This window comes from Phascolarctos cinereus, unplaced genomic scaffold (genome assembly GCF_003287225.1).
Source record: "Phascolarctos cinereus isolate Bilbo 61053 unplaced genomic scaffold, phaCin_HiC Scaffold_5;HRSCAF=322, whole genome shotgun sequence".
In the NCBI taxonomy this organism is placed as follows: Eukaryota; Metazoa; Chordata; class Mammalia; order Diprotodontia; family Phascolarctidae; genus Phascolarctos; species Phascolarctos cinereus.
In genome coordinates this window covers 218,708,509-218,723,637 of record NW_027555958.1, presented here as the reverse complement: position 1 = coordinate 218,723,637, position 15,129 = coordinate 218,708,509, and the positions used below count along the sequence as shown (strand labels likewise).

At 38.0% G+C, this 15,129-nt stretch overlaps 1 protein-coding gene across 1 annotated transcript in view; it reads right to left on the bottom strand.

The window, feature by feature from the left end:
* The window catches only part of LOC144457583 (fibrocystin-like), a 268,575-nt gene that overhangs the window by 156,992 nt on the left and 96,454 nt on the right, over nucleotides 1-15,129 (bottom strand). Inside the window, exons 7-9 of the mRNA XM_078155330.1 lie at nucleotides 7,229-7,383; nucleotides 4,453-4,605; nucleotides 151-1,029 (exon numbers count right to left, since the gene is read on the bottom strand). Of these exons, the coding sequence (XP_078011456.1) occupies nucleotides 151-1,029; nucleotides 4,453-4,605; nucleotides 7,229-7,383 (1,187 nt within the window). The remainder of the gene's footprint in view (nucleotides 1-150; nucleotides 1,030-4,452; nucleotides 4,606-7,228; nucleotides 7,384-15,129) is intronic.

Here is a 15,129-nt window from a genome sequence, read left to right as displayed (position 1 = left end):
AAACTAGCAACCTGGCAGAAGGCTTGAGGCAAACTACTGATGAGATTGCATTGCATTAACCATGCTTGTACCAGGTATTTAAGGAGGGGGGCCCAATGAACCCAAATGCTTGTGCCAAGTGGCTGAAGTGAACCCACATGGTCAACTAACCGTCAAGCTTCATAATCCCTGAGACAGAAGGATAATTCCTCACTTTATGCCATGCATCCTGAGGCCATTGGTTTGGTTCCACAGTGAATCCAGGCCATAATATTCCAACCCGACCTCCTCTGGGATTATTTGGGGCTCGATCCCTTGATGTGAAGTCAGCAGAAAGAGGTTTAATTCTGTCTTCTATGCAATCAAAAGAAGAGCTAGTGGCCACAATGATCGAATTCCTGAGAACTATCTGTTTCTTCTTTAAGGAACAATGTTCAGCAGAGGATGTATATATTAATGGAAGAAGACCAACAACATTGTCCACCAGAGTCACATTATCTATCTCCAAGTTGCTTTCTGCATGGAACATGGCTCCATAATCAAAGTTCTTGTATGAAAGGAAACCAGAGATACCAGTACAGTTGTATAGTCCATCTCCCTTATGCAGATGGAGTCCATGAAGGCTAGAATGCACCACATTTCCAACCCAAGGATTTTCAGCCACCGAACAACTATGGCCCCTGATATGGAAGCCAATTCTCTCTGATCCTGCTACAGCATTCCCAGTGAGGTTGACATCATTTACCTGGTTCAACTTGATTCCTGTCACCCAATCCACTGCTCTTTGTGGCTGCCTGGTCAGGACAATGAGGTTCTTGATGAGAGAGTGGTTTTGACCCTCTAGATCAATACCATGGCCAATGGTGTCAAACAAAATGTTATCATATAAGAAGATACTTTTACTGGAATATACACGAATACCCCCTCCACAGCTCTGGTGCACAGTAGAAGAGATGATCCAGGATCCCAAAGATACATTATTGAATTCAATAGATGGATACAGCAAAGACCCAAAGTTCTGGATTTCCACATTTGAAATCTGAAGGGTACCTGAAAATAGAATAGACATTGTTATAGCACCCCCCCCCAAAAAAAAGAGTATAGGGGAAGTTGGATTTAAAAGCAGCAGAAAATAAAGAATTTTACTGAAAACTGAAAAAAGACCATTCTCAGGTACAGCACAATAATTCTTAGTGGCAGAACCTGAGCAATTAAGTGTATTGGAAAAGCTGGCTCAAGGTTTCATAAATAGCTCAACAAGGGAGGAGTGGAAGGGTCTTTAGTAATGCATGCACTTGTCCATAGGTCTAGGCTAGAATCCTAGAATAGATGTAGATATGAAGATTCCAAATTCTATAGCCCCTTAAAGTTTACAAAGCACTCCTGACCCCATCCTTCCCAGTAGAATGTGAGCTCATTGAGGACAGGGATTATTTATGGTTCTGTCTTTGTAGCCTCAGTACCTAGCACAGTTCCTTGTAGTATAGCTACTTAGTACATGCTTATTGAATTGAACTGAACTGAACACACTTTGAAGTAGGCAGTGAAGGTATTATTTATTACTCCCATTTTAAATTTAAAGACATCGAGGCTCAGAAAATACAAGTGATTTGCTTAAGGTTATACAGTATTAGAATTAGACTGGAAAGCCAGGTCTTCTGACTTCACATCCTGGACTCTTTCCATTATACCAAATGGCCTTGGAAGAGCTAAGTCCTGGACCTGGCTGTGTTAGGTAATTCAAGACTATACCTTAGGGAGTTAACCTCATGTGATGGAAAGGAAGAGGGGGAGACATGATAAACTTTGTCTTCAGTTCCATTGACTGAAAGAGATATGAATACATAAGATGACTACATTGCTAATATGTTTCAAGAAGCATTGGAGAAGGAAAGGAAGGAAATAAGGTAATAAGCATTTATTAAGTGCCTACTATGTGCCAGGCACTGTGCTAAGCAGTTTGCAAGCATTATCGCATTTGATTCTCATAACAACCCTGTGAGGTAGATGCTATTATGATCCCCATTTTACAGTTGAGGAAACTGAGGAAAACAGAGGAGGTAAAAAATGGTGTACATTAACGCACTTGTGCCAAGATGCTGGGGCTTACTTGAATGTGGATGACAACTAGACCCTTAATAAGTATTTGTTGATTAACTAGTTAAGAGATATTAAATTCATTGTTAAAATTTCCCTAAAGATCAAGAGAAACTTTTTTCTCCATTTTCCCTCAAAACCATAGTAAGCCACACATTACTGAAAAGACTGCAGAATATACCTCTTTTCAACTTCAGTCGAAGGGAATTAAAAATTGTTTTTTTTAACCAAAGGATTTTGGCCTTTTTATAATGATTAGTATATGCCTAGGGTCTCAATTTTGCTGTAAAAATTCACTTTTTTGAAGAAATCGGTGAAGTTTTGCTGTTAGGTTTATTTTACTTGGATGCGTATGAAACAAGTGCTGAAAACTAGTCCCCAGCAAATTGTTAATCCTCTCAGGGGTCTGAAGCAAGAATTAAGCTGAGATTTTGCACATAACCACTTTGCTATTTCTCCTTTTGGAAAATGCACTTATAGCAAATTGTTAGCTCAATGATTCATAGGCTTCTGGATGAAACTCCTGATACTCCTAACCAAGAACCAGAATTATTTACATATGCTCCCAGTTCAATGAGGGTTTGGGAAGGGGCTAGGAAAACCATCTTAAGCTAGCACATAAGAGAAGATTCTTCTTTCTTCCTTTCCACTTCCCCTCCTCCTGTGTCCTAGCAAGTCTTATTTGCCTTTCCATATCAGACTCCTTTTTCTTCCCTTCCTCATTAAGGTGATTTTTCTGATATTCACAAATGTTCACAAATAATCACAAATGTGATTATTTTTCACTTTAAGTATAACAGATCATTTATAAAAGTAGCAAAAAAAACCAACTATCAAGACAGAGGTCAATTTAAACCATCACAAATGACTAGATAGCACAATGGATACAGTGCTAAACTTGGAATCAGATAGATCTGAGCACAAATCCAGCGCTTGATCCATACAGGGTGTGACCTTGAGCAAGTCACTTAATCTTTCTCAGTCTCAGTTTCCTCATCTATGAAATGTGGATAATAATAGCATCTATCTCCCAGAATTAAATGCAAAGAGATAACATTTGTAAAGTGCTTTGAAAACCTTAATGCTCTATATACATGCTAGCAATTATTACAAAATAATGGACATTTATCCAATTTTGTGGATATTTAATTAGATAGCATAAAAGAAAACAATACTTTGCTATGACAATCATTCCAGATTTTTCCTAGTACAGGAGCTTTGTTTTAGAACACTACAAAGTGCACATTCATTGTTTTTCTAGGTTGAATTAAGCAAAGGATTGTCCATCCACAAACCAAAGGTCAGCCTCAACCACCCTCTGAACCTAAATACATAAGTAGATTATTTGGTTAGGAATGGGCCCTGGATCATATCTTACACATGGTTAAAGATTCATCATATAGGCCCACACCAAAAACCATCGAAGGAAGAATCTAACCTCTAGAATGGAGATTTCTAATCAATGACTTATGACTGAAAGGCAGCAAAAGATTAAATGATATTCTACATCAATGACCTGAGAGGGAACTTCCAGGACTATGTCTAAAAATAAGTGAAATCAATCTTTAAATAAAACAATCTGCAAGAAAGAAAACATTTTATTGACAACTGACGCTCTAAACATGCCATCACCGACACTGGAGGAGCCAGGGAAAACAGCAGAATACAAAGAAACCATGTAGGGTTCAAGTTATCTGCAAGTCTGAAGAAACTGCACAATACAGTCAATCAAAGCTCACAGGACCATAGATTTAGAGTGAAAGGGACCTTAGAGGTCAACTAGTCCACTGCTGCCCCCATTTCACAAAAGAGGAAAAAGGGGGATCAGAGAGGTATAGTGTCATACAGGTAGCGAATGAAAGAGGCAGAATTTGAACTTAGGTCCTCTGACTCAAGGGCAGCTAGGTGGTGCAGTGGATAGAGTGGTGGGCCTGGAGTCAGGAAGACTCATCTTTGTGAGCTCAAATCTGGCCTCCCATACTTGAAGGAAACTGCAAACTTCTCCAGTTTCTTTGCCAGGAAAACCCCAAATGGGGTCATGAAGAGTCAGACATGACCGAAATGACTCAACAATAACAACCTCTGACCCAAAAGCCAGCATTCTTTCCACCAATACCATGGTGCCTCTCTAGAAAGATACTTTCTCTGAGCTAAGAATGCATGTCTCTTTTTGTTCTCAGCCATATTGCTTTAACATAAAACTGATAAATGGGCACAGATTAAGATAATGAAATTATAAAATTGCTGATCTGGATGAGATCCCAGGCATCATGGAGTCCAGCCCCATCACTGACCAGATGAGGAAACTCAAAATTCTGTTCCTGGTCAGAGTTTAGTCTGTGACTAGAATTACTGAACCATTGAAATTTCACATACCTGAAAATTCTTCTCCATTAGGTTTTTGAAAGGACCCCACAACCATTCTTCCACCACATGGAACATCAGGCTGGATTTTTATATTTCGAGTCAGGAGGCCCACCTCAGCAGCCAGAGAAATATGCCTGCCATCTTCCATTGAATGGGAACTTCCTGTGGCAGAGGGGACAAGGGGTGATAATACAATCTTAAAGTCCATTTTGGAAATCACCAGCTGGGGACCCAGTGAAACTGACAAATGAAAACATTTCTCCCCCTCAGAAGTTCTACCCACATTAAGGCTCGCTTTTCCTCAGGCGTTCTCCACCAGCACCAACTGAGAAATGAGAAGGCCGCTCACTTGTCTCTGGGATCAGAGTGAGTGTGTTAGAGCAAGAATTCATTTGTTCTCAATTAGGTAGGTACTGTCACTGACAACTGGCGTCCAGAAACCAGGGCAGAGCTAGCCAATTAGTAGGGTCCCCATCCTCCTTCCTTAAGTATATCAGCTCTAGACATCAGAGTTTGCTTGTACACTGTCAACTGACCACTTTCATGGAAATGAGGAATCCCAGATCAACTAGGCCAGCGACAACACTAAGACAATTATTTATAGCTGTAAAAAGAAAACAAGAGTTAAATTTGAACAGAGAGCACTGTGCACCTCTTGTGCATTCAATAGACCAGCAAACCTACTGCTCCCCAAGCAAGGTCTCTACAAAGCTGAATTGAAACAATTTCTGGCTTCTTTGTTGTTCCTCGCAAAAGATGCTTCATTGCCACCCTGTGTTTTTTCACTGGCTGACCCCCTTACCTGGAGTTCTCTTCCTTTTTATCTCTGTCTCTTGGCTTCCTTGACTTCCTTCAATACTCAGCTAAAATCCTATCTTCTTCAACAAGCCTTTCTTTCCCAGTCCTCCTTAACATTAGTGTCTTCCTTCTGAGATAACCTCCAATTTTTCCAGTATTTATCTTGTTTCTACATAGTTGTTCACATACTGTATCCCCTTCATTCAATTGTAAGCACCTTAAAGGCAGGAATTGTTTTCCCCTTTCTTTGTATCTCCAGCACTTAGCACAGTGCCTGGCACATAGTAGGTGCTTAATAAATGCTTGTTGACTTAACTTAGGCTGTGGACAAATTTTCATTACACAGGGGAACTTAGCAATAGGACTTGGTATGTAGTTATCTTTTTTTTTTCTTACTCTTAAAAAAACAAACAGACAGACAAACAGAAAACCTCCATACCACAAATTAGGAGAAACGACTTAAGGTTGCAGATTCCAGTAACGAACCATATTCTTCTTTCTCCACAAGGAGAGAAATGTTTCTATCATTCCTTTACTTGATGACAGTAGTTATTCATTGTACCTAATGGCTGTCTTTTTGTTTTCCTGAATCAGGGCCTTTTTATTTTTCCTTTTATTTGTATTCACACAAGAATATTAGGAATATTAAGGATTGGCAGCTAGTGAAAATGTTCATTGTCTAATGTCCTATCACCCCTAGGTTAAAATACAAACTCTTTTGTCTAGCATTTAAAGCTCTTCACTGTACAGCTCTAACCTCTCTCCCTTGACTTACTTCACATTACTCCTTCTTGTATAATCTATGCTGTGGCCTACTTAGTGGCATTGGGCTTCCGTGGCGTTTTGCATAGACTGCCATCTCATGACTGGAGTTTTCTCCCTCCCTCACCTCTACCTCTTGGAATCCACCCTCCAAGGTTTAGCTCAAATGTCAGTACCTCCATGAGGCCTTTCTTGATTCCCTCAATTGTCACCCATCCCTCCCTCCAATAAAATTTACATTGCATTTGTTTTGAGTATAGTTTGTATTTCTTTGTCAGTATGTATATTTCAAATTTCTCGTAGCACTCAGTATGGACCTCCTTTCCTTTGCACGGTTGTTTCAATAAATGCTTATTGAATAGTATTGAATTCATTAATTTTATAATAAAATGCATTCACATTTCAATAAACAAGATGTCTTTTGTACAAGCATATTTCACAAGAATCAGTTTCATGGTGATGAGAGGTAAGTAAAAATTTATAACAAACATTCCGTTTATGATTCACTGCCCAAAAAATGAACTGGAAAGTTAGGGGCTGGGAGTTAAATTCTGGTTTGGCTACAGAACTTCTGTTTGAACCTTGGAAAAGGTTTTTGGTTTTTTTGGATTCCCCCCCCTGCTTCTTAGCTTCCCGTTACCGAAAATACCAACATTTACCTTTCAAATATAAATGTTTATACGAAATAGCGAAATTAACAGAATCATGGGAAATGTCTTTCATGAGGCATAAAAAATAATCTCCCTTTGGTCTATTTCACCATAAGTAAAATATTACTTATCCATCTAAATCATAGGATTATTGTGAGACTCAAATGAGAAAATATATTTTGCAGTATTTGGAAAAAAACTTAAAAAAGAACAATATACAACTGTAAGGTATTAATTTTTTTTCACCTGCTACTTATGACTTACGTGACTTTGGGGAAATTATTTAATCCCACTGTGCCTTAGTTTCTTCCTCTATAAAGTGAGATAATTGAGCTAGATGATCTCTAACATCTTCAACATATAGATCTTATGACTTTCATCACTTCCAGGGAAGTAATGGCATTTATCAACCCAGATAATGAATCTTCATATGATTTGATAGGAGAGCTAAGACTAGAATTCATAGTCTCTGAGGTCAGTCTGCAATACAATTTATTAAACCACATAATCCTTTCAGCAAGCTAAAGAATACAGTCACAAAGGTTCATTGATTTCTTCCTTGTCAAAGTCCTTACCAAGGTGTCGGTGGCTGAGGCACTCATGGATTCTAACATTTTGACCCATGACTTCCTTTACAGTGAGGATTTCTGCTTCATGAGGTTCATAAGATGAAGAACTCAATACAATCTTGTCTTGTGGTCTCCAATCTACTGCATCCTCCACTAGAATCCTGTAAGTAAGGAGTAAGTAAATAAGCAGTGGAGCAGAATTAATCAATCAACATGCATTTATTAAGTGCCTACTATGTGCCAGGCACTCTTTTAGGCACTGGAGATAGAAGTACAAAGACTGGCTCAATACCTACTTACAAGAAGCTTATATTCTATTGTAGGAGACAAAAATACATACACATATATGAATATATATGCAGCATCAACATAAAGTGAATGTATACAAACATATGCAAAATAGTTAAATACTAAAAAGTTTGCTGTTGTTTGGGCATTTCTTAGTTATGTCCTACTCTTCATGGCCTATTTGGTATTTTCTTGGTAAAGATAACTAGAGTGGTTTGCCATTTCCTTCTCCAGAACCAGGTAGTTTAGCAGGGTCAGGAAATCAGCAGACAAGGAAATTATGAAAGACTTAATGTAGAAGATGGTACTTGAGCCTCATTTTAAAGGGAGTAAGGGATTTTATCAAGCAGGGGTAAGGAAGTAATACATTTCAGGCATGTGGCATAATCAGTACAAATATATGAGGACTAGAGGTAAAGTGTCAGATGTGAGGAAAAGTGTGAAGGCCATTTTGGCTGAATAGGAAAATACTGGAGGGGAGGATTATATAATGAGACAAGAAAAAATAGGTTACAGTCAAGTTGTGAAGGGTTTTTAAAGCAAAATAGAGTTTATATTTTGTTCTAGAAGCAATACAAAGCCACCAGGGTTAAACGAGTAGCGAAATCACATGGTCTGATCTGTACTTAAGGAAAATTACTTTGACAGCAGTATGTAGAATGGACTTGTGAGGTAAAGTGAGCAACTTAACACACGGAATCCAAGTAATAACATTTTTTTAAAAAGAGAATAAGACTTAAAAGACTTGAGATTTATGATTAGTTCAATAACTGATCATGATTCCAGAGTGTTGATAATGAAGAATGCTACCTGAATGAGAAGCGATGGCGTGAATATGCAGAATGAGACACACAGTTTTGCACATAACCAATGCAGAAATTTGTTTTGATCGACTATGCATATTTGTTAAGAGGGTTTTATTTTTCTTTTATTTTTTTCCAGTGGTAGGGGGGAATTAGGAGGGATCATAAATGTTTTTGTTAGCTAATTTTTTAACTAGGGGCAGCTAGGTGATAACAGTGGATAGAGTGCCAGGTCTGAAGTCAGGAAGACTCATCTTCCTGAGTTCAAATCTGACCTCAGACAATTAATAGTTGTGTGACTCTGGGCAAGTCTCTTAACCATGTTTGCCTCAGTTTCCTCATCTGTAAAATGAGTAGAAGAAGGAAATAGTAAATCACTACAATATCTTTGCCAACAAAACTTTAAATGGAGTCCGGCATGACTGAAACGAGTGAAAGTGAATGGTGATGAGGGCTTGAATTTAGGTAGGAGCTGTGTGAGCAGAGAATTAGATTTGTGAGATTCTAGGGAGATAGAGATGTCAAGATTTGGCAAGTGATCGGGTATGTGGGATAAAAGAGAGTAAAGAGCTGAGAATAATGCCAAAGCTATGAACCTGGGGAACTGATAAGGAGAAAGATAAGTTCAGCTTTGGACATACTGAGTTTGAGATGTCTCCAGGACATCCAATTTCTAATAGGCAGTTGGGGATATGGGAATGATGCTCACAAGAGATCTGGGACTGGATGGGTAGAAGTAGGAGACATACAACCCATGGGAGTTTACCAAGCAAGTGAGTATAGAGCAAGGTTTCTTTAAAAAAATGTATAATGTATCCTTTGGCAGTCTAGTGAAACCCATGGAATCCTTCTCAGAATAATGATTTTTAAATAATTGATGGAGATGCTAAAGTTCAGTTAGAGGTTGATTTAAAAAAAAAAGTAATGACATTTTTCCCATTGAAATTCACAGACTCCCTGAAATCTATTTGAAATAGAAAAGAAGAATGCCAAATGAGAACCTCAAGGAATAGTCACAGGATATGGATGATCAGCCAACAGAGGAGATTTAGAATAAGTGGTCAGATAGGCAGAAGCTACACCAGGAAAGAGTAGTGTTAGTGTAAAATGTACTATTATACCAGGGGCCATCAAAATTGCAGGAAAGTAAAAGTATACTCAATCTTTCAAATCAATTACATTTTGGGTGACGAAGGTAAAAAAAAAAGACATGTTCATTCCCTCTTAAAAAAGTTTTCCAAATTGCGCAAAGTATAAAGAAAAGGAGAGCATAGTTAAAATGGGCTAGGTTCTGTGAAGGCCCCTCTGCAGTGCCTCATATAGCTCCATGTACACCGCAGGTGCTTACTAAATGCTTGTTGCACTAAATTAAATTGAATTACATCAAAGTTTTTAATAGCATCATTTTTCTTTTGTTGACAGATGGTTTAATTAAGTAAAATTCTTTCAGATAGAGCCTTATTTTTTCATTCTGAAGGCATGTAATGGTGAAATCACATTTTGTATCTAGAGTCCCTGTCCTAAACAGGAAACAAATGAACAAAGTTTACTGAACAAAGAGGGAAATGAGTTTTAAAGAGAGGAGGTCAAGAACTCACCCTCCCTTCTTTTTCCTGTGTTTGTTGCTTTTTATATTGTTTGGGAGTTCAGAAAGAAACTTTACTACATTAAAGAGAATTCCCAGAGAAGGAATTATTTGGGTTAACACAGGATGCACTCATTCATTCATTAATTCATTCATTCATTCATTTATTCATTCATTCTTGATTCATTCATCCAATAATCACCTATTAGGCGACTACAACACGCGAAGCACAATTCTATGTGCTGGCAGAGATGCAGAAACAATACAACATTTTTTTTGTTTGATTGTTTTGATCCTGGTAAAAGATGTTTCTAATATGTTTGAATTCAATGGCTCCCCTTTTCCCAAGTTTGGGATACCAAAAGGCCCTGTCCTTGGCCTTCATATTACTCTCTAAACTCTCTTTGGCAATTCCAATCGCTACCAGAGTTCCAATCTCATTAATACCTCTATGCAAATGACTCTATAGAAATCAAAATCTCAAGTTTAAATCTCTTTCCCTAACCTTCTGATCTCTTATTTTTGTATTTTTATCCATTTGCTATTCATTCGTTCACTTGTTTGTTTATTTGTGGCAGTGAGGGGAACAGAACCCTGGACCTGGAGTCAGGAAAAACTGAGTTCAAATGCTGCCTCAGATGCTTTCTAGCTATGTGACCCTGAGCAAATCATTTAACTTTTCTCAGGCTCACTTTCCTCATCAGTAAAAGTGGAGATAACAGCACTTATTTCACAGGGTTTTGTTTTGGGTTTTGTCTTTTTTTTTAATCAAATGAGATAATATGAAAAACATTTAGTAAATTTTAAAATGCTATTTAAATGCTAGTGATTGTTGCCAAAAATATGATATGCAGTTAGATGGACATATGTTTTACACACACACACACACACACACACACACACACACACACGTACACATATATGATACAAATCTAGGAAGGATAGCTAATATTTTAGATGACAGACTCATGATTCAAAAGGATATCAGTGGCCAAAGATGGAATCATTGGCCAAATTTAGCAACTGAAATTTAGTAGAAATAAATATAAAGTCATACAATGAAGTTCAAAATACCAATTACATAAGAATAGGCTGGAGTAGGCCTGGCTAGACAATAGAGTAGCAAAGCTCCGTCGCTTTTAGTGAACTCTAAGTTCAGTATCAGCTCAACAGTATGGCAAGGTAGCCACCAAAGCTAAAAGTTTCTTCAGATGCATTAATAGTTGTGGCCTCTACCTAACTTGCCCAATACAGTGGTATATATCACCATCCTACTTATTGTCTGGGCTTGCCACCTGCATATCATCCTCAACTCTTCACTCTCTTCTTCATCCATCCCAGTCCTGTCATCTCTATCTTTGTGACATCTATTTTATATGCCCTCTTCTCTTATCTGATACTCTTACCACCACATACTACAGACCCATACCATTTTACATCTGGATTACTTCAATAGTCTGCTGGTTGGTATTCTTAAGTTTCTCCCCACTCCATTCTACCTATCACTCAGTTGTAAAACTGATCTTCCTAAAATGAAGATCTGACCAAGTCCCTCCCATTCTAGTGCATAAACTCCAGTAGTTCCTTATCACCTCCAGGATCAAATATAAAATTCTCTGTTTGGCATTTAAATCTTTCCATAACCTGCCCCCTTGACCATGATAACCCTCAGACTACATTGGGAGTTTAAGGGTTAGTTTTGGTAGCTTCATTTTAGGAAGAACAGTGTCAAACTGAAGTGCATTCAGAGGAGAGTAACTAGAATGGTAAGGGGACTGAGACCATGCCAAATGCGAAGTTGAAAAAAAAAAGTGATAATGGCTATGTGATAGATTGAAGCATTTGTCTTCAAGTATTTGAAGAATTATCATGTGGAAAAAATCATTACAGTTTTTTTGTTTGTCCCCAAAAGCAAGAGCTGGAAACAATGGGTAGACATTGTAGAGGCATATTGCCTCTCAATTAAAAAGAAAACAAAACAAAACAAAAAAAACCTCCTGACAATTGGATCTGTTCAAAACTAGAATGGGATGCTTTGATAGCTAGTAAGCTCCCTATTAATGGAAGACTTCTAGTAGACTTTTATTATATACAATCTAGAATTGTGATTCCAGGTTAAATGACCAACAAGGTGGAGGAGTAGATATTTTCTCTAGTCCCTAACGACTCTCAAAAACTCCCCAAAATAGGAGTTATTTACAAAAACTCCAAGCTATCTCTAAAGGCTAACACCAAGAAGCTTAACAAAGTAACAATCTGATGAATTAAGAGCAGAGAAGAGTAATCCCTAATTTGTAACATACTCACAGCACCTCCTTCTTTCATCTCCTGCCTTGCTCTGGCAATGTGGCATAGCCTATCCCACTGGCCTGTACTGTGAGATCCATTGAGGAATTTCCTTATTGCTGTTGTAGTTTCTGCCCAGTTACATACTACCCATGCCTCACCCCATTTTTCCGTGGCAACAAGCAACTCTGCCCAACCACTTGCAGGGGAGGGGAAATGAAAAAATATAGAAGCATGTTCTGCCTAGGTTGACAGCACACTGCAGTAGTGCTCATCCAGAGAATTAAAGAAAAGAAGGAATAGATCAGAGAATCAGGATGCCTCTGGGGTTATACTAGCCCTGAAAGAAAAGGGAACTGGTATCCATCTGCAAACATTCCTACCCTCCTTGAAGTCATGCGGGGTATGGACTGAAGACATTGAAAAGTGAATTCCAAATGTAAAAGAAAGTTACATTAAGAATGTAACTTTCCCTTAAGTTTCCCTTTGAGTTACCTACTGATTCCTTCCTCTTTGATGGTGAATGTCTTGGGGTACATTCCAAATGGAGAAGGAAGATAAAACCTGTACACAAATAACCACAATATCAGGTAAAAGATGTGTGGGAAAAGCACTGAATTTGGAGTCAGAGAACCTGGGATTAAATCCTGCCTCTGCTATCATTTCCTGTGACTTTGGGTGAGTTGCTTCAACTCCTTGAGACTCAGCTTTTTTAGCTTTAAAATACAGAAAATGAATTTGATGAACTCGAAGGTCCCTTCCATCTCTAAAGACTATGATCCTATTATCCACAGTGCAAAAGGGGAGGAAGTCAAGGCTAAGGGCCAAAAACAATTTGAGGATAGACATTATTAATCATTCCACTAATCAATCTATCCATCAATAGGCATTTTTAGGCACCTCTTGTTAGCCAGACACAATGGTTCTAGGTACTGGGCATACAAAGAAATGAAACAGTGTCTACCATCGTGAAGCTTACATTCTATAGGCAGTCATAAAAAGAACGTAGTGCATTCTTAATTTCATCTGCTCACATAGGCTAGGCACACCTTTTCCTATACTGCCTTGCCGCTCAATCACTAGGGTGATGGTAGGGAGGGTGATCTGAACCTTCTGGGGATCCCTACCTGAAGAACTGCAATATACCCTCCTAAAGATAGACACCTGAACAACACCCCATCTCCTCTGCCCCAGCCCTCCTATAAACCCTCAGCTTTCACCTAGTCATTCCAACCACTTAACTCATTCTCTCTGGTCTTCACACAATCAAATCCTTACTTATAATTTGTCACAAATAGCTAGGGAATCCATTTCCAGTTCTGCCTGTTAAATTACCAGTCACTTCTGTGATTAAGTATTAAGACTGCTCCTATGCACTTACTAATGTCTATATTTTAAGTCATATATACTGTTTAAAATATATTCATTTATGTACATGTCCTATCCCTTAGTAGATTGAAAGATCCTTGAAGCCAAGGAACATATCATTTTTCATCTTTATAATCCTAAAGTTTGCCTATAAACTATGGGACCTCACACATAGTAGGTGATGAATAAATACATCATCATCATCATCATCATTATAAATGTTTCTTAAAGAAATGGATGAATGGGTGGATGCCATCCAAATATTAGCCTTTGCTTTACTCCCATAGCATAATATCCATATCACCTGATTCTACTCTCACTCCCCCAGTTTCCACCTCCACCGATTCAAAGAGTCCTGGCTTAATGATTGTTCCAGTCCTTGATGCATGCAGTATCTCTGATTGATGGTAATGAGCATCATACAGGGGAGAGAAGAGACCTCAAATGTTCTGAATATAAAACCAGAAAGACGAAGAGTTGTTTGGGACCATAATTGTAACCAAAAATGGGAACCAGATGGGAAAAGAAAGGGAGGAAAATATGAATAATCACAGTGGAACTCTCCTGAAAGATAACTTTTTAAAAAGATAAACAAAATATCAGCACATTTTCCATTCTTTTGCTGTTAATACATTACACAGCTGAAGGAAAACATATCTCCAAACTGTTAAGGGAGCATAATTGTATGCTTCCTAAATCACCTTTAACATCTTTTAAAGCCATGTATGAGAAACACATATATAAACACACACACTTTAAACTGTCTTGTTAACTGAACTAAAATTCTGCTAAAGCTAAATGATAATGGCTGCATATAACCCCAGGCTTTAGGCTATTCTGGGCCTGGGACATTTTTTTTTTCTCTCAAGAAAAGATGGTTATGGGATGAGTGACTTGTGACTTTACAAGAGATTTGGTATTTTTCTTCTGTAGCCAATCATTTGCTAATCTCATTCCAATTTATTGAAGGCCCAATAACATCAACAGAAATCTTTAGTGCTCACCTACAATGTAAAGAGCATTGTGCTAAATGCTGAGGAAAAATACAAATGTTAAATGACACAGTCCGTGACCTTAGAGAATGTATGGTCTCAGATTGCTTAAGACTCCACTAATTGGCCCTCCTCATGACTCCATTCAAAATGGAGCAACAACCTTATAGACAAGAAGTAGTAGTAACATTCTTATACCAATATATCTAGAGATATTCAGAAGGTCCTAAAACCTGAATGGGCAGGTAGGTGGCACAGTGAATAGAGAGCTGGGCCTGGAGTCAGGAGGAATTGATGCTCAAATCTGGCCCCATATACATACTAGTTGTATTACTCTGGTAAAGTCACTTTATCTGTATGCCTCAGTTTTTTCATCTATAAAATGGGGATAATAATATCACCTACCTTACAGAGTTGTTGTGAAGCTCAAATAAGATAATAATTTTAAAGCACTTAACACAGTGCCTGGCACATCATCTTCATCATAACAAATGTTTGTATAGCTCTTGCTAAATAAATGTTTGTGATTATTATTGTTATTATAAAATTCAGGTTTCCATGAAAAAATCAGTTTGACATAAATCT